General features: G+C 43.2%; 1 protein-coding gene across 4 annotated transcripts in view; it reads left to right on the top strand.

Moving 5' to 3' along the window:
* The window catches only part of chd6 (chromodomain helicase DNA binding protein 6), a 234,949-nt gene that overhangs the window by 164,108 nt on the left and 51,193 nt on the right, over positions 1-19,648 (top strand). For all 4 annotated transcript variants that reach the window (XM_048608166.1, XM_048608167.1, XM_048608165.1 and 1 more), the window contains 8 exons: positions 3,573-3,828; positions 7,546-7,756; positions 8,391-8,586; positions 9,994-10,158; positions 10,952-11,131; positions 12,796-12,906; positions 14,639-14,841; positions 18,548-18,747. In XM_048608166.1, coding sequence (XP_048464123.1) covers positions 3,573-3,828; positions 7,546-7,756; positions 8,391-8,586; positions 9,994-10,158; positions 10,952-11,131; positions 12,796-12,906; positions 14,639-14,841; positions 18,548-18,747 — 1,522 coding nt within the window. The remainder of the gene's footprint in view (positions 1-3,572; positions 3,829-7,545; positions 7,757-8,390; positions 8,587-9,993; positions 10,159-10,951; positions 11,132-12,795; positions 12,907-14,638; positions 14,842-18,547; positions 18,748-19,648) is intronic.

The raw sequence follows: 19,648 nt of genomic DNA, 5'->3' as shown, positions 1-19,648 counted from the left end.
TTGGTGGGGATAGAGCCCAAAGAGAGAGAACAGTAGGACAGACAAAGGAGTTGATAACAATCTGGCTAGGAATAGCTTTTATTGGAGATTGTTAGTGGCTAACAATAAGTATTGTGTAATGGCAGGCTATAAGACAACAAGGTCTGGTGTGTGGGGTAGGGGGCTAGGGTTCAGGCCCAAAATTTATTGAACTCGATATTGAGTTCCGGAGGGCTGCAGGGTCCCCAAGCAGAAAATGAGGTGTTGTTCTTCCAGCTTGCGATGACCTTCACTGGAACACTGCAGCAAGCTGAGAGATAGGATTTATGATCACTTGGATAGGCACAGTTTGATTCGTGATAGTCAGCATGGATTTGTGAGGGGTAGATCATGCCTCACAAACCTTATTGAATTCTTTGAAGAGGAGACCAAACACGTGGAGGAAGGTAGAGCAGTGGATGTGGTATACATGGATTTAATTAAGGCATTTGATAAGGTTCCCCATGGTAGGCTCATGCAGAAAGTAAGGAGGCATGGGATAGGGGGAAATGTGGCAGATTGGATTCAGAATTGGCTGACCCTTAGAAGACAAAGGATGGTAGTGGACGGAAAATATTCAACATGGTGCTCAATTACGAGTGGTGTACCACAAGGATCTGTTCTGGGTCCTCTTCTATTTGTGATTTTTGTAAATGATTTGGATGAAGGAGTGGAAGGGTGGATTAGTAAGTCCGCGGATGATACAAAGGTGGGGTCGAGTTGTTGATAGTGCGGAAGGCTGTATGAGGTTACAAAGGGTCATTAATAGGATGAGAGCTGGGCTGAAAAGTAGCAGATGGAGTTTAACCCTGAAAAGTGTGAGGTGATTGATTTTGGAAGGACAAATTTGAAAGCAGAATACAGAGTTAACAGAAAGATTCTTGGCAGTGTGGAGCAGCAGAGGGATCTTGGGGTTCATGTCCACAGTTCCCTGAAAGCTGCCACCCAGGTGGATAGAGTTATTAAGAAGAAGGCATGTGGTGTGTTAGCTTTCATTAAAAGAGGGATTGAGTTCAAGAGTCGTGAAGTTATGCTCCAGCTATATAAAAGCCTGGTTTGGCCACATCTGGAGTAGTGTGTCCAGTTCTGGTTGCCTCATTACAGGAAAGATGTGGAAGCATTGGAAAAGGTGCAGAGGAGATTTACCAGGATGTTACCCGGAATGGAGGGAAGGTCTTACGAGGAAAGGTTGAGAGAGCTAGGGCTTTTCTCTTTAGAACGACGAAGGATGAGAGATGTACAAAATGATCAGAGGTATAGATAGAGTAGACAGCCAGAGACTTTTTCCTACGGTAGAGGTAGCTATTACAAGGGGACATAGTTTTAAAGTGAGTGGACGTAGATATAGGGGAGACGTCAGAGGTAGTTCTTTCCTCGGAGAGTGGTAGGGGCATGGAATGCATTGCCGGAGAGGGTAGTGGAGTCGGCCTCATTAGGGGCATTTAAGCAGCTATTAGATAGGCATATGGATGATAGTATAAGGTAGGGGTGGAGGTTAGATAGACCTTGGGTTTAGGGTAAAAGTTCAGCACAACATCGTGGGCCGAAGGGCCTGTACTGTGCTGTACTGTTCTATGTTCTAAGTCAGAGACAGAGATGTTGGCCAGGGAACAGGGTGGTGTGTTAAAGTTGCAGGCAACTGGAAGGTCAGGGTCTTTTTTTGCAGGCAGAATGAATATTTGAGGGTAGGGTGGAAATTGGAAGCAAAATCAATGAATTTTTCCAATTCCAGGCAAGAGAGGGAAGCAGCACCGATGATATCATCGATATATTGGAGAAAGAGTTGTGGGTGGGAGCTGGAATAGGACTGGAATAAGGAATGTTCCAAGTACCCACAAAGAGACTGACTATCTCTTGTCTAAATTGGAAAAGTTCATCGATTTTGCTTCCAATTTTCCACCCTGTCCTCACTTACACCTAGTCTATCTCTGACTCATCCTTTCCCTTCCTCAACATCTCTGTTTCCATTTCTAGGGATAGACTGGCCACTAATATGCACTATCATCTCACCGACTCCCACAGCTATCTGGACTATACATCCTCACACCCCGCTTCCTGTAAAGACTCTCTTCCATTCCCTCAGTTCCTCCGTCTCCATTGCATATGTTTCAATGAGGCCAACTTCGACAAGGGAGCCTCCAAAATGTCTACCTTCTTCTTCAGCAGAGGATTCCCCAGCACTGTTGTGAACAGGGCCCTCAGCTGGGTCAGACCCATCTCCTGCACTTCCGTGCTCACCCCCTCTCTTCCCTCCCACAACAGCGATAGGGTTCCCCTTGTCCTTTCAGAAGATCATCAGTCTCCATTTCTGCCACCTCCAGTGAGATCCCACCACCAGACACACATTCCCTCCCCTCCCTTGTCTGCCTACCGCAGGGACTGTTCCCTCCAGGACACCCTGATCCATGCTTACTTCACCCCCAACACTCCCTCCCGCCCCACAGCACCTTTCCCTACAACCGGTGAAGGTGTAACACTTGCTCATTTGCCACCTCCTCCCAAGTAACCAACCGCCCAAACGTACCTTCCAGATAAGCAGCACTTTACCTGCACTTCCCACAACCTAGTTTACTGCATTTGTTGCTCACAATGTGATCTCCTCTACGTTGGGGAAATGAAGTGTAGACAGGGTGACCACTTCACAGAACGTCTACATTCTGGTTGCAAAAAAGACCCTGAGCTTCCAGTTGCCTGCCACTTTAACACACCATGCTGTTCCCTGGCCAACATCTCCGTCTCTGACTTGCTGCAGTGTTCCATGAAGCTCAGCACAAGCTGGAAGAACAGCACCTCATTTTCCACTTGGGGACCCTGCAGCCCTCTGGACTCGATATCGAGTTCAATAACTTTAGGGCCTAAACTCTCTCATGTCCTAGCCCCCTACCCCACATGCACCGGGCCTTGTTATCTCATAGCCTGCCATTACACACTACCCAGTGTTAGCCACTATAGTCTCCACTAACAACTATTCATCCTCCTAGCCAGATTGTTATCAACTCCTTTGTCTATCCAATTGTTCTCTCTCTTTGGGTTCTGTCCCCACCTATGGTTTACTCTGTACCCACCCCCCATCACCACCACCACCGCCATGCTATGATCTGCATAGAAACTGACATTTTCGTACATTGGACCTGAAACATTAATTTTGATTTTTCTTCACAGATGCTGCCAGACCTGCTGAGCTTTTCCAGCAACTTCTATTCTTGTTCATGATTTACAGAATCTGCAGTTGCTTCGTTTTTTATGCAAATCCTGTTTCCTGTTTTTTCTCAAATAAAATCAGCTTTTAGAACCCAAGCCACCGTTATTAACTGGACACGCTATCCTGACTTGTACATTTTTTCAGTATGTAATCAGGAGTTTTCCATATATCCTGGCATTATCCGTTGAGTTGGTTTTCTCAGTTCCTTTTGTTGTTAATGCTGTTTGAAATTATCTTCAGTTTCTCCAACTCAAATGGTAAATGGTCTTTGTGCTAATTTGGAATTCACCTCTTGTCCCAAACTGGCTTTTGTTGACTATGTCCTTACCCTGGTCCTTTCCTGCTGTGATAGGTGAAGAAACTGCAGGCAGTGCTGAAACCCATGATGCTTCGAAGACTGAAGGATGATGTGGAAAAAAACCTGGCTCCGAAGGAGGAGACCATCATTGAGGTGGAACTAACTAACATTCAAAAAAAGTACTACAGGGCCATCCTTGAGAGAAACTTTTCCTTCTTGGCAAAAGGGGCTAACCAGGCCAACATGCCAAACCTGCTGAATACCATGATGGAACTGAGAAAGTGTTGTAACCATCCCTACCTGATCAATGGTGAGTCCAGTGTATTACACTCAGTTTTATAATGTCAGTGTTTCTCATCTGTATGTTCAAATCTCTCCATACCTCAGCCATCCCTACCCCTGTCTCCATAATCACCTCCATCCCCTTAACCTTGCTATGATCTCGGCACTGTTCCAATTCTGGTTTCTTTCTCTGGTCAAAGTTAATTAGAAAATATCCACATCCTTCGGAGTGAAGTACTTGAGCCTTGGTGTTCCCACAGGCATAATGGTTGGATTGGGGTGGCTAGGAATGGTGGTCTAGTTCCTAGTATGTGTGCCAAGCAGGTCGGTATGTGGCCTACTTGAGTAAGTGAACAATCAAATTCCATGATTGGATTGTATTTGATGAAATTATCCTGTATGTGCTGATACTTCTGTTAACAACCAATTTAAGATTGTCAATCATGCCCACATTATGACACGCTTTCATGAACTGGAAGTTACAAATGTATTAAAACAGGACCCTGTTCTTTGCAGATGAAAAAACATATATGCAAATTGTGCTTGTTTCAACTTAACAACAAAAAGGACAACCATTCTCTAGTTCATTCCTCAGGACAATACCTGATCAGTGAGATTCAACCCACCTGGTTTAAATTTAAACAAAGCTTAGCAGTTAATTGTACTAAAATTTAACTGGTGCATTCTCCATAACATGCCTATACTGGAGTCCGCTTACCAATCAATCAGCATGCTCTTCTTGCAAAGTATAGAGTAAATAAGGGAAAGGGAAGAGGAAAAGGTTGGGTATGAGAGAAAGCAAGATAGAAGTATACACAGCTGATAAGAGTTCCTGTAAATACATAAAAAGCAAAAGAATTAATAGAGTGAACATTGGTCATAGAATCATAGAATCCCTGCAGTGTGGAAACAGGCCCTTCGGCCCAACAAGTCCACACCGACCCTTGGAGTATCCCACCCAGACCCATCCCCCTATAACCCACCTAATCTACACACCCCTGAACACTACGGACAATTTAGCATGGCCAATCCACCTAGCTTGCACATCGTTCGACTGTGGGAGGAAACCGGAGCACCCAGAGGAAATCCACACACACACTGGGAGAACGTGCACACTCCACACAGACAGTCGCCCGAGGGTGGAATCGAACCTGGGTCCCTGATGCTGTGAGGCAGCAGTGCTAACCACAGAGCCACTGTGCCGTTAAATCAGTGAAAAGAAAGTCTGCAGAAATAAAAATGGAAAATACCTAGTTGGCAGATGAATTGAACAAGTATTTTTCATTGGTCTTCATTCTACAAGATGTATGTAATAGCCCAGAAGTAGCTGTAAATCACAAAATAGAAGTGAGGGAGAAGCTGAAGAAAATTATAGTCACTAGACAGGTGGTACTAAGCAAAATGTTGGAGCTGCAACCTAACAAGTCTGTGCCCTGTAGGGCTAGTGAGATATTTGATGTGTTTGTTCTAATTTTCCAAAATTCCATGTATTCTGGAAAGATTCTTTATAATTGAAGAGAACAAATGTAACTCCATTATTCAAAAAGGGAGGGAGATAGAAAACAGGAAACTAACGGCCTCTTAGCTTTACGTTTGTATTGGGGAAAATATTAGAAGCCATTGTTATAGCAGGGCACTTAGAACAATTCAAGATATTCAGATGAACTTGTCTTGTGAAAGGGAAAACATGTTTAACCAATTTATTGGAATTGTTTAAAGAAGTAAGCTATGCTGTAGATAAGAAGGAACAAGTAGATGTACTATACTTAGAATTTTGAGAGAGCATTTGATAAGGCAACGTAAATTAGTTAATAACATTATTTCAGAAAATATAAGCTCATTGTGTAAGGGATAACATATTAGCATTGACAGAAGATTGGTAGGCAAAGAGAAACATGGCATGAATGGGACTTTTTCCTGGTGGGCAGGAGGAATGGAGTGGTGTGCCATGGGGATCAGTGTTAAGGTGCCAACATTTTATAGTTGTTATAAATTATTTGGATGAAGGGATCAAAGGACTGCTAAATTTGATGGTGGCATGAAGATAGGAAAGTAAGTTGTAAGAAGGTGTGAAGAATTTGCAAAGGATATAGAAAGGTTATGTTAGTAAATATAGATTCATAGAGTTGTTCAGCATGGAAACAGACCCTTTGGTGCAACTCATCCATGCCCACCAGATATCCTAAATTAATCTAGTCCCATAATCCCTCTAATCCCTATTCATGTGCCCATCCAGATGCTTTTTAAATGTTGTAATTGTACCAGCCTCCACCACTTCCTCTGACAGCTCATTCCATACACGCACCACCCTCTGTGTGAAAAAGTTGTCCCTCAGGTCCCTTTTAAATCTTTCCCCTTTCACCTTAAACCTATGCCCTCTAGTTTGGACTCTCCCACCCTGAGGAAAAGACCTTGTCTATTCACCCTATCCATGCCCCCCCTGATTTTATAATATCTGGCAAACAAGTATAATGTGTGCAAAATGTGGAATCGTTTGGCAAGAAGAAAAAGAAAGAAGCCTATTACCTAAATTGTGAGATTGTAGATCTCTGAGATGCAGAGGGATCTGGATGTCCTTGTGCATAAATTGTAAAAAGCTAGTTTGCAGGTACAACAGGTAATTAGGAAAGCTCGTAGAATGTTATCATTTCTTGGAAGGGAAAGTGAATAATAAAATAGGGAGCTTATGCTTCAGTTGCACAGGGCACTGGTGAGATTGTATCAGGAGTACTATGTACAGTATTGATCACTTTATTTAAGGAAGGATGTAAGTACATTAGAGGCAGTTCAGGGAACTTTTATTATACTATTCTTGGACAGATCATCTTATGAGGAAATGTTGGACAGGCTAGGATTGTGTCTGGTGAAGTTTAGAAGAGCAAGGTAACTTGATTAAAATATGTAAGATCCTGAACAGCTCCACAGGATGTATGTGGAAAAGATGTTTCCTCTTGGGGGAGTATCTAGACCTAGTGGCCATATTAAAATAAGGCTTCACCTTTTGAAGACACAGATGTGAGAAATTGTTTACACAATACTGCTTTCATATCCCCAACTGGGGTAAGAAATGGTTCTCTCTCCTGATTGCTCTCAAATAACTCTGTGGGCATGTGAGACTCTACGAATGTCAGGAGACTGTGAGACTCTACGAATGTCAGGAGACATTCAGATCTGGCTCAATTATGATACTTGTTGATCAAAATGTCTGTCAACATTAACTGTCCATATGAATAATGGCTACTTAGTTGAAGGTTAAGGAGAGATTTAATTGAGCTGTTCACAATCATTAGCAGAAATTCTTTGCGGATGTTAACCGGGAGGAATAGTTTTATGATGATCAGCACAAGGACCAGAGAGCAGATGACGAGAATTTTTCTGAACCAAGTTAGGATGATCTGGAATGCACTACCTGAAAGGGTGGTGGAAACCGATTCAATGATAACTTTCCAAAGGGAATTGAATAATAGTTGAAAAGGAAAAGGTTGCAGGGGCTGCAGAGAAGGAGCAAGGAATTGAGATAAAGTGAATATCTCTCCTTAATCACCCAGCACTTGTATTGTGGTCTGAATTCTGCACTAAGTCCTGAGGAATCTGTATGAGTCATTGCTTTCAGGAGAGAAGATTAACTACTGTGGAAGAGAGATGGAACAAAAATAAAAATTTAAATATAGGCGTAGATTCCTGTGACAGATTTCTCCACAAGGGTAAGGAGCTTAATCAGAATTTGAATTTTGATTCCTGGTAGGTGCCGAGGAGAAAATCTTGGATGAATTTCGTGAAGTGCACAATCCTGATGCTCCTGATTTTCAGCTGCAGGCCATGATTCAAGCAGCGGGTAAATTGGTGCTGATCGACAAACTGTTGCCCAAACTGATTGCTGGTGGGCACAAGGTGTTGATTTTCTCCCAGATGGTGCGCTGCCTGGATATACTTGAAGATTACCTCATTCACAGACGGTGAGAACCTCCCTAAAAGCTGGGCCCAAGCTTTCACCTCTCTAATTGGCATTGCTTAAACATTTAAAAAATAACATGAATACCATGAAGAAATATTCTGAATGGCTGGTGATCTTTACTAAAAATGAATCCTTTTGTCTTTACTTTTGACAGAAATTAAAAGTGTTCTCCATCCTTTTCAGATGTTGTGATTGTAGTTCCCTTCCTGACCTAGGGGATGAAGGCACTAAGTGACTCTGATCGACTTTAATAACTAGTTTTGCTGTTGTATGACGTCACTAGAATAAACACCTAGGCTTCCCTTGGCTAGAGGAAGGAACACTAATCAGCCAGTATCTATTCTCAATTGGCCAGTCATTCCCACTGGTAGTATATTCACCCAGCAATGATAAAGAAATGATGATACGTAGCCAAGTCAGAATGCTGTTTGATCTTGTTGCATGCTGCCATTCCTTGTTACTCTTGCAAAAGCTGTTGAAGCAACCTTGGTGAGTTGGTGCAATGCATTGATCCGGTTGTTGGTACAGACGGCACATGGAATGAATCAAATGCCTTTGTTCAATAATATGGTGTTCCGTACCATTCAGACTCAGTGGTTTAAATATTCAGTCATTATCTGTTTTTAAATATTTAGGTACACCTATGAACGCATTGATGGCAGAGTAAGGGGGAATCTCAGGCAAGCTGCAATCGACCGGTTTTCCAAACCAGACTCCGACCGCTTTGTGTTTCTGCTCTGCACCAGAGCTGGAGGCCTTGGTATCAATCTTACTGCAGCAGACACTTGTATCATCTTCGATTCGGATTGGAACCCACAGAATGACCTGCAGGTGAGACTTGCAGTGAGCAGCACAGTGGATGTTCCTCCACTGGGAGTAATGATAATTGATCTGCTCTTAAGTATAGCCATTGCACTCTGTGTCCAGCGGTAATCTTCACAAAACATTTTTTTGAAGCTCAATCTATCTCGCCTCTGGGTTAGTTGTGGTCTCTGAAATCCTTTAGGTATTTCCAATAGATTTTCCTGTTGAAAAAACTTCAGTTTAGTTGACAAAGGAGAATTACGAGTTGAGAATTCTTTGATTTACATAAACAAAAGAGAAGTAAAAAGAATAAATATTACAAGGGAGGAAGAGTTGTGATATGGACTTTTTAGTCACAAGGCAAGTTGCTATTACTGTTTTGCAGATTAGAATCAGAAAGGAAAACAGAAAATGCTAGAAATACTCAGGTGGTCAGACAGGCTCCGCGTAAAAAGAAACCAAACTGGTGTTTCACGTTGATGACCTTCATCAGAACTGGGCAAACTATCAATTTTAATAGGTTATAAACAAGTAAAGAGCCAGTAAAAGGTACAGGAAACTGGAGACTCCAAAGTTACTGGTGTCCTGTAGGCTGGGAGGAGAAGTTGCATCATGGTCTGGCACGTCTTGGGGCAGTGGTGGTGGTGTGTGTGGCCTTTAGGGCTGGGGCATGTTGCTGGTAGTTTGTGACATGGTCCAGGTGGGCAGCAGCTCTGAAAGGGATCTAGGAACTGGTGTGTGCGGGCCAGTGTTTCCTCGTGCAAGCATTTGGAGGGTTTGCATGATCAGTGTACAGATGCATTTACTTCCAGTTCCAGAAGCTGCTTCTGCACACACACCTCAAAGATCCACAAAGTAGCAGGAAAAATGAGAGGGAATGTAGGTGTGGGCTCTCTGGTGAAGATATCAGACAGAGGTGTGACATGAGGAGAGACCGCAAGTCGGAAAGGTGTGAGCAGCCTCGAATGTGAAAGAGGGAGAAGTCAAGGCAAGCGGATCCAGTAATGTACTGCAATATGTCGCTTTAAATGAATCTCTCAGCACTCCACAAGCTTTCCTGTCCTAACCATTTACTGATGTTAAAGCTGAACAACATTAAATGTAGACTCCTGTAGCTCTGATACCTTTCGGGAACTTTAGGGGACTCTGACCCTATCCATTAATGTATGCCTTCCTTTGATGTCTAACAATTGAACTGTGCTGGCTTATTGTTGAGCAGACTGCAGTACAGATCACATCACCCCTTTCATTTGCTCTAATGTTAAAGCTACAGTCAAAAACACTAATAATCTTACACTGGATTGAAACAACATTCCTGGTATATTCCATCCATTGGACAATTTATCTCACTTCCCCCATTGTATTTGGTGATTCAGATGTTCTGTATCTTGCAGAGCTCTACCAAATTGACTCAGTCATTTTCTTTGTTTCCAGGCTCAGGCCCGATGTCACCGGATAGGACAGAATAAAGCAGTTCAGGTGTATCGACTAATAACTCGGAACTCGTATGAGCGAGAGATGTTCGACAAGGCCAGTCTCAAGCTAGGTCTTGACAGAGCTGTGCTGCAAGCAATGAACCGCAAAGGAAACACTAATGGGGTAAGATGGCCTGATGTATGACAAATCTCAACTTGCTCATGCTGTTTTGGTAAGCATTTGCTCAGTGCTTGCTGAGTTGGCTGGTTCTGAGACTGGATTGGATTTCTGTTTGAAGGGTCTGTTATTCCAAATCAAATACAGCATAGGCTGGGGTTCCCGCATCACTATCTCTATCAAACACTCTCAGAACAGGTACAGCATGGAGTTAGATGCAGAATAAAGTCCTCTTGACACTGTACCCATCACACACTCCAAGGACAGGTACAGCATGGAGTTAGATACATAGTGAAGCCTTGTCAAAAACACTCCCAGGACAGATACGGAAAGTATGAGCAGGCTCCCATTACCCTTCCTTCAATGCCTTACACTAAATTGCATTATCGCTGATTCCAGAGTAGTATTGAACAGCTTCTGTGGTCATTGCATCCATTTACTTGTTCTCTCAGCTGCAGAAAATGAAGATGTGGATTTGAAACATAAGCTAAAGAAAATCTGCTTCTTGCAACATTCCTCCACACCTGTTTTGCCCTGTTCTTGGCTTCCTTGGTAGTCAGGACTGTTTAATATTTTTTCATGGTATGACAATGTCTCTGACAAAGCCAGCATTTATATTCCTTGCTTAATTGATAATGAGGAGTTGATAGCATTAGTAGTGTAGTTATGCAGAGTGATGTTAGGGAGGGAGTTTAAGGCTGTTGACCTATGATGCTGAAGAAGTGGTGAAAGGTGTCCAAGTCAGGACATTGCAGTAGGTTGTGACTCACACTGGAAACCTTGGTGTCTCCTTGTGCAGGTGCAGCCATTGTCTAAGATCGAAGTGGAGGATCTGCTTCGTAAAGGAGCATATGGAGCTCTGATGGACGAGGAAGACGAAGGGTCAAAGTTTTGTGAAGAGGACATTGATCAGATACTTCTTCGTCGAACTCGCACCATCACCATTGAATCGGAAGGGAAAGGCTCCACATTTGCAAAAGTTGGTAGCTGTTCTCTGTCACAGCTTTTCACATCCCACTCAAAACATTTGCTCCTTTTCTCTCTCAGAAGTTGACTAAGCTGCTCGTGACCACAGTATTCCCTGTTCATAGATTCTGCAGTCAGTGGTTTGTCAGCCAGGAAGAAATAGTATATTCTAACAGCTGGCATTAGTGGAAGAGAGCAAAGCTCAGAGAAATCGCGATCAGCTTTGCTGCTGTATCAGATGCATTGCATATCATAGGACCACGTAGTACTGAAAATGTGTTGAGTTTGATCTTGATCTCTTGCTGTGCTGACTTCGAGAGATGCCTAAGAGTGCTCTAATTTAGCTCTGGCTTGTATCTTGGAGTTCGTGGGCTAGTAAGTCAACCGCAGTTCCAGCTCCAGATCACTGTCCAGTGATTTGTGCTGGGAAGTGCCCTGCATTGGGCATTGGATGGATGGGCTCAGCTGCTGTGTTCTCCCTCCAAATCCGTTGAACGATCTATGACATTCGCTGTTAAATCGTTTCCCCTCATCTATAGTGATTATCTACTTGGGTAAATACTATAGACATGTGAATTTCACCACAGAAGTGGAGAAGTCAAAAAGCTTTACTGCACACGAGGTCATTTGTTCCATGTATCTGTGCCAGCTCATTGCTAGAACAATCCCAAACAAATCTACTGCCTCACTCTTTCTTCATAAACCTATCTCTCCACTCCCTGTAACATAACATTTCATGCTACAGCACCTCTGTATAGGAGATTTTTCCTAAACTCCTCACTTAGTGATTTATTTTAAATTGTTGCCATCTCATCAATAATTCTCCAATTAGGGGAAGTCATTTAAAACCGTTGTCACAAGGCAAGGGGAACAGTAGGAAGAACAGTGGAAGAAGTGAGAACGGTGGGGCGGCACAGTGGCTCAGTGGTTAGCACTGCAGCCTCACAGCACCAGGGACCCGGCTTCAGTTCCAGCCTCGGGCGACTGTCTGTGTGGAGTTTGCACATTCTCCCCATGTCTGCCTGGGTTTCCTCCGGGTGCTCTGGTTTCCTCCCACAGTCCAAAGATGTGCAGGCTAGGTGGATTGGCCATGCTAAATTGTTCGTAGTGTTCAGGGATGTGTAGATTAGGGGGATGGGTCTGGGTGGGATGCTGCGAGGGTCGATGTGGAGTTGTTGGGCCAAAGGGCCTGTTTCCACACTGTAAGGATTCTATGATTCTATGAAGTAATCAAGATTGAAAACTTGGCTTAGTTTTTCCATTTAGTTAACATGTTAGAGCCTCAGTCATCAAATTTAAGGCACCATTCACCATGAGCTTTGGAGGTGTTCCTCAGACTGGGCTCTTTGAGTCCCCGTTGTCAGAGTTGAAGGTGAGGCCACATGATGCAACAGATTTTCAGGTTAGCATTAGTCCCTATTGCTGTGTAGTATGATTTAATCTAGGATTGCTTTGAGATCCATGATATTTCCAGCACTGGTTCCCCAACCTGTACCTCAGAGTTGAGTCAGAAGGTTCTCAAAGTGCTAATTGTGCATTTGTTCATTCTCAAAGCACTCATTCAATCTGCAGGCCCTTTTTAATCTTGTGTTCATCTCTTGTGGCCTTTAAAGATTTGCCCAGGAACTGTTGTTTTGACCACCTCTGGATCTCTGCTGTGATTTGTTTCTGTTGCAGGCTAGTTTTGTGGCATCAGGGAACAGAACCGACATCTCTTTAGATGACCCTAACTTCTGGCAGAAATGGGCCAAAATTGCAGAGCTGGATATTGAGTCAAAGAATGGAAAAGTAAGTGGCTTCATTAAAAGCAAAGAACTGCAAATGTTGGAAACCTGAAATGAAAAAAGTGCTAGAGAAATGCTGCAGGTCTGGCAGCATCTGTAGAGAGAGCAACAGAGTAATCATTTCTGAAGAAGAGTCATACTGTACTTGAAATGCTAACACGAAGAGAGAAATAGAGTTGCTGTTTCGGAGTCCAGTGTTTCTCTCTCCACAGATGCTGCCAGACCTACTGAGTGTCTCCAACACTTGTGTTTATGGAAGTGGTTTCATTGGTGCTTGCCTTGGACAAGGGGTTTGTACATGCCATCATCTCAAAAGAATATTTAAAAATAAAATCATAGACCCTACTGGTTAGTGTTATTCAACTTTCCTTTTTCATTCTCCCCCTCTTAATCACTGCTTAAATCATGCACCTTTTGAGACAGATTTCTGCTAACCTTTCTCTGGCCTAAGCCGTGCTGTGCCTTTTCCCCTCTTCAGTGCAGGGAAGGGCCAGTCTCAGTCTAGACACTAAAGGAGTCAGAGGTCAATGGAGATGGAAAGTGGCATGTATAAAACATTTCAGCTATCAACTTATTCACTAATGTAATATACTAAGTGGAATTAATGAGCTGTTCATGCTTCTATTTCTTAAGTCTTTATTTTAATTGTAACTAATGTATCTGAGCAAGAGTGGGAGAAGCAGATGAGCATACCTTATTGTGGAACAGAATGAGAGTGATGACACCTCGGTAAATAGAAATTTATGGAATGTAGGTAAGAGAAAGTCAGCGAGGAAAACATTAAAACATTAAGTAAAGTGAAATCTGTGGAGATGCTAAAAATAGGATGGGTGGGGAGTGGTGAGTCAATAGGAACAAGTGGTATTATTGACAGAATGTCAAGTTTAAAAGTTGAGAATCGAGCAGAGCAATTCTCAAACTAGGGATCTACAGAGTCCTTGCAGGTTGTTCTGTATTATACTTGGTGTACATTGTGTTAGGACATTGTCAGTTTAGGAAGTTGGTCAATACCCAGTGCTCACTGGCTTGTTCACATTTGTTTTGGAGCTTTTACAGAATGAACAGCTGCAGATAAAAGCCTCGATGCTGGGTTGTAGCAAACGACCAGTTTATATGTTCTTTAGTTCTGATTGTAGCCTCGTGAGTTCCCAGTACAGGATACAGGGATTCTGCAATGGTGGGTTTATCCTTACAAGTGGGTGACACAATTCCTTCTGGATTAAGTGAGGGATAAACTAATCTGAGTTTGAACAAAGGGAAAAGTCTGACTTGGGTTTCTCCTGTGCCTTTTTCAATGTGGCCAAGGGTGAACATGCAGCATCACAGGCATGTTCTGTTTCTAGCTTACTGCTTGTTTGCCCTGTGTACTCAACAAAGATAGATAGCTTGTGCAGTCGGTAGCAGGCACAACCGTCTTGCTTCTTACCAGCAACTGTCAATACCTTTTTAAAAAAACTCTACCTAAGTAATCTTTACATACACCGCTTTAACATTACAACATTATCAACATTATACAGAATTACAATCTGGATATGGGGTTTGAGAAACCAATCCATTTGAGAAGAGTTTCTTCAGGGAAAGATGTTTGAAAAAATCAATGGTGTGGTAGAAATCCAGATTGCACATGATCTTGCTGAACCTTAATGAATTTGTGGGTGGTGGGGGTTTTGCTGGGGAGAAGAAAACTGAGTACTTGCCAACGGGAGTAATGATGCACATCTCTGTCTGTCTGACAGGACAGTTTGGTGATCGACACGCCACGTGTCAGGAAACAAACTAAACACTACAATTCGTTTGAGGATGACGAGTTGATGGAGTTCTCTGAGCTTGACAGTGATAGTGAAGATAAGCCTTCAAGATCTCGCCGTCTTCATGACAAGACCCGCCGATATCTCAGAGCAGAATGTTTTCGAGTGGAAAAGAACCTGCTGATATTTGGGTTAGTGTGCGCACAGGATTCTTCTTGGTGTTAATTGGATAAAAAGTGAAATAGTTTGAGCAAGAGAAACTTTATCAACCTCAGGAAATTTACAGCCAATGAAGTATTTTAAAGTGTAATCGAGGGCCCACAGCAGTCGATTTACACACAGGAAGTTCTCACAAGGAGTGGTGTGATGATAATCAGATAATAAGTAATAGGGTTATTGATTGAAGGGGTAAATATTAGCCAGGACGCAGGATATCTGCTATTAGAAATTGTGATATGGGGAAAATTGCATCCACTGGATCAACTAAGAATTGGATGAAAGATCAGAAGAGATTGGAAGGGAAGGCCAATTTATGTTGTGAAACAGGCTGGGCTGGTATTTATTGCCCATTCGTACCTGCCCTTGAGAACTGCCTTCTTGGATCGCTGTAGCCCATGTGTTGTAGGTAGATCCACATTTCCCTCAGGGAGGGAATTCCAGGATTTTGACCCAGTGACAGTTGAGGAATGATATATTTCCAAGTCAGGATGGTGAGTGGCTTTGCGGGGTTTATTCTGCTGCTTCCTGTGGTCAAATGGGTGAGGCCAACAATGATACACCAGAATAGAGAAGTATTTGTAGGTGGCATTTGGTGACAAATATGACCTTCATGTTCTTAGGAGATGCAGTGTTCCAATGGTATTAACGCTAGACTATTAATCCAGAAATTCAGCTCATGATCTGGGGTCAGATTTTGAATCACAGTGCCAGGAACCCGGATTTGATTCCACCCTCGGGCACCTGTCTGTGTGGAGTTTGTACATTCTCCCCATGCCTTCATGGGTTTCGTCTCGATGCTCCGGTTTCCTCCCACAGTCCAAAGATGTGCAGGGTGGGTGAATTAGCCACGCTAAATTGCCCATAGTGTCCAGGGATGTTTAGGTTAGGTGGGTTAGACATGGGAAAGCAGGGGTAGGGGAATGGGTCTGGGTGGAATGCTTTTCAGAGGGGTAGTGTGGACTTGCTGGGCCAAATGGCCTGTTGCCACACTGTAGGGATTCTATGATTCAATAAACTCACAATGACAGATGGTGGAATTTGAATTCAACCAAAATATCTGGATTTAAGAATCTACTGATGACCATGAAACTGTTGTCAATTGTTGGAAAAATCTGGTTTATTCATGGCCTTCAGGAAAGGAAATTGCCATCGTCACTTGGTCTGGCCTACATGTGACTCCAGAAGTGCAGCAATATAGTTGACTCAACTGCCCTCTGCAGTGGCTTAGCAAACCACTCAGTTGTATCAATCACTACAAAGTCTCAGCAAAGAAATGAAATCAGATGGATTACCTGGCATCAATCTAGGCATCAGGAAAAGACAACGTCAGAAACAGCCCTGTTGACCCTGTGAAAGTCCTCCTCACGAACATCTGGATGCTAGTGCCAAAATTGGGAGAGTTGTCTCACAAACTTGTCAAGCAACAGCCTGACATAGTCATACTCTTACAAGAAGCGTACCCTACAGACAATGTCCCAGGCACCCCATTACTATCTGCAAATGCTATGGGCCCTGACAACATTCCAGCAATAGTGCTGAGCACTTGTGCTCCAGAATGTGCTCCTCTCCTAGCCAAGCTGTTCCAGTACAGCTGCAGCACTGGCATCTACCCGACAATGTGGGAAATTGCCCAGCTATGTCCTGTACATAAAAAGCAGGACAAATCCAACCCAGCCAATTACCGCTCTATCAGTCTCCTCTCGATCATCAGTAAAGTGATGGAAGGTGTCATCAACAGTTCCAGTAAGCAGCACCTGGTCAGTGATACCCAGTTTGGGTTCTACCAGGGTCACTCAGCTCCTGACCTCATTACGGCCTTGGTTCAAACATGGAGAAAAGAGTTGAATTTCAGAATTTAGCTGAGAGTTAGAGCCCTTAACATCAAGGTTGGATTTGACTGAGTGTGGCTTTGAGGAGCCCTAGCAAAACTGCAGTCAATGGGTATCGGGGTTGGGGGGTAAACTCCACTAGTTAGGGTTGTTTCTGGCACTTACGAGGCTGGTTGTGGTTGTTGGAGGTCAGCCATCTTAGCTCCAGGACATCTCTGCATGAGTTCCTCAGGGTAGTGTCCTAGGCCCAACCATCTTCAGCTGCTTCATCAATGACCTTCCCTCCATCATAAGGTCAGAAGTGGGGATGATCGCCAATGATTGCACAATGTTCAGCACCATTCGTGACTCCTCAGATACTGAAGCAGTCCATGTTCAAATGCAGTAACATCTGGACAATATCCAGGCTTGGGTTGACAAGTGGTAAGTAACATTTGCGCCACACAAATGCCAGGCAATGACCATCACCAATAAGTGACAACCACTGCCCATTGACTTTTTATGGTGTTGCCATCACCGAATCCTCCACTATTAACATCCTGAGGGTTATCATTGACCAGAAACTCAACTGGAGTAGTTACATAAACACTGGCTACAAGAGCAGGTCGGTGGCTAAAAATACAATGATGAGTATCTTACTTCCTGACTCCATAAATCCTGACTTTGATCCATGCGGCACAAGTCAGAAGTATGATGGAATACTCCCCACTTCCCTGGATGGATACAGCTCCAAAAACACTCAAGCTTGACATTATCCAGGATAAAGCAGCCCGTTTGATTGGCTTCACATCTCTAAACATCCACTCCCTCCACTCGCGACGCTTAGTAGCAGCAGTGTGTACTGTCTACAAGATGCACTGCAGAAATTCACCAAAAATCCTCAGAAGGCACCTTCCAAACCCACGACCACTTCCATCTAGAAGGACAAAGGCAGCAGATATAGGGGAAACCACCACCTTCAAGTTCCCTCCAAGCCACTCACCATTCTGACTTGTTAATATATCACCGTTCCTAAACTGTCAGTGGGTCAAAATCCTGGAATTTCCTCCCTGAGAGCACTGTGGATCAACCCCTGCACATGGACTACAGTGGTTTAAGGAGGCAGATCATCACCACCTTCTCAAGGGTAACTAGGGGCAGGCAATAAATAATGGTCCAGCCAGCAGCACCATGAAAAATATCCATCACAATTAGGATGCGGACTAGTGTTGCTCTCTATTCACTTTCAGTCTGATGGCAAACTCAACTCTCAAACCTTACTGGTTATTGCACTTGTCTCTGTGACTCATGGTTTGACCGCACTTGTCAGTGGGACTATTGACAAACTTTAGTGACATGGCTGAAAAGTCAAAAGTTCATGATGTAATTTCGACTCCATTACCTTGGACTTTGTTAAAGTCTGACACTGGTACCAGTAACATACAGTCATTGACAGCATTTCCTTTGATCACTACAAAATTAACCTTCAGCTCTTCATAGTCTCATAACTGAATTTAATTATGGTTTGAAATCTTGGTCTACTGTAATACATTGTTACTGCGTCTCTTGGGATAGAACAGCAAAAGATGACACTTGTCTCATGATTAAACCATTGTAGGTCTAATTAGAAATATTCTTTATTTCAATACAAAATAAATAAGAGGGACCTTTCCTGACCCTGCTTCCACACCTATTCCTCGATTTAAAGTTTCGGCTGTGTGGGGGAAATGGCTTCTCAGGAAGTTAATGCTGCAGCCTAATGTTTCTACTTGCTAGAATTGTGTTTTAAATTATTGGCAAGTTGTATGCAGCTACTTGAAAAATGCTGTCATGAAAGTGGTGGTGGAGCACTCATCTTCCTGTTTTGCAGGTGGGGACGATGGAAGGACATCCTTTCACACGGACGATTCAAGTGGCACCTGACGGAGAAAGACATGGAGGTCATTTGTCGCACTCTCCTGGTTTATTGCCTGAAACACTACAAAGGAGATGAGAAGATTAAAAGCTTCATCTGGGATCTTATTACTCCCACAAAGGATGGGCAAAATCAAGCGTTGCACAATCACTCGGGTACGAGAATCTGTGGCTAATTTAATCCTGAGCCTTTAGTTGAGACCACACACTAAGCTTCCTTCTCTTGAACCTGTCTCGGGCACAATAAGCAGAAACTCAGATTGGTACTAGGGCTGTAAGAAAAAATACCTGACAGGCGGTTTTATATCTTAATACTCAAAGGTTGTTCTGGTATAGAATCCTTCACCTCAGTTGAAGGTCGAGTTAGTGACACGTTTGGGAACTCAACATTCAAGAGTATGAGTAACGTATTGGAACATGAGATTCTAATTGGTAATTCTGATTTGGAGCAAATTTTGGCGCTAGCTGATGCACATGATCTTTGTCTGTGAATGTGTACACAATTATGTGAAACTCAGGTGAACTGAATTAAAGGAGCGAGTGTAGATGGACTGCAAGTGGCTTGGACCAAAGATGATGATGTGCATATATTGTTGATTGGCCAATAAAAAACAGAAATTGTTGTAGAAATTTAGGTCTGGCAGCTTCGGTGTAGAGAGAACTGAAGTTAAAGTTTAGTCTGATGTGAACGTTTCTAAGCCAGTTGTGCAGCACATCCTGACTTCCTAACCAAAGGATAGCCGTAGTGACTGTGGAACCCTGATCTGCAAAATACTGGATTAAAATCATAGAGTTTTGAAGCACAGAAAGAGGCCCTTCGGCCCATTGTGCCCATGTTGGCCATCACATACCAATGTACTCTAGTCCCATTTTCAAACATTTGGCCTATAGTCTTATGTGCTGTGGCCCTCCAAGTGCACCATCTAAGTCTTTCTTAAATGTTGTGATGGTTCCTGTCTCTATCACCCTTTCAGGCAGAGAGTTCCAGATTCCATCTACCCTCTCGGTGAAAAATATTTTCCTTAAGTCACCTTTAAACCTCCTACCATTTATCTTA

This window comes from Rhincodon typus, chromosome 19 (assembly GCF_021869965.1).
Source record: "Rhincodon typus isolate 14 chromosome 19, sRhiTyp1.1, whole genome shotgun sequence".
Taxonomy (NCBI): Eukaryota; Metazoa; Chordata; class Chondrichthyes; order Orectolobiformes; family Rhincodontidae; genus Rhincodon; species Rhincodon typus.
The sequence above is the reverse complement of the archived record's forward strand: the minus strand, read 5'-3'. Positions and strand labels throughout refer to the sequence as shown.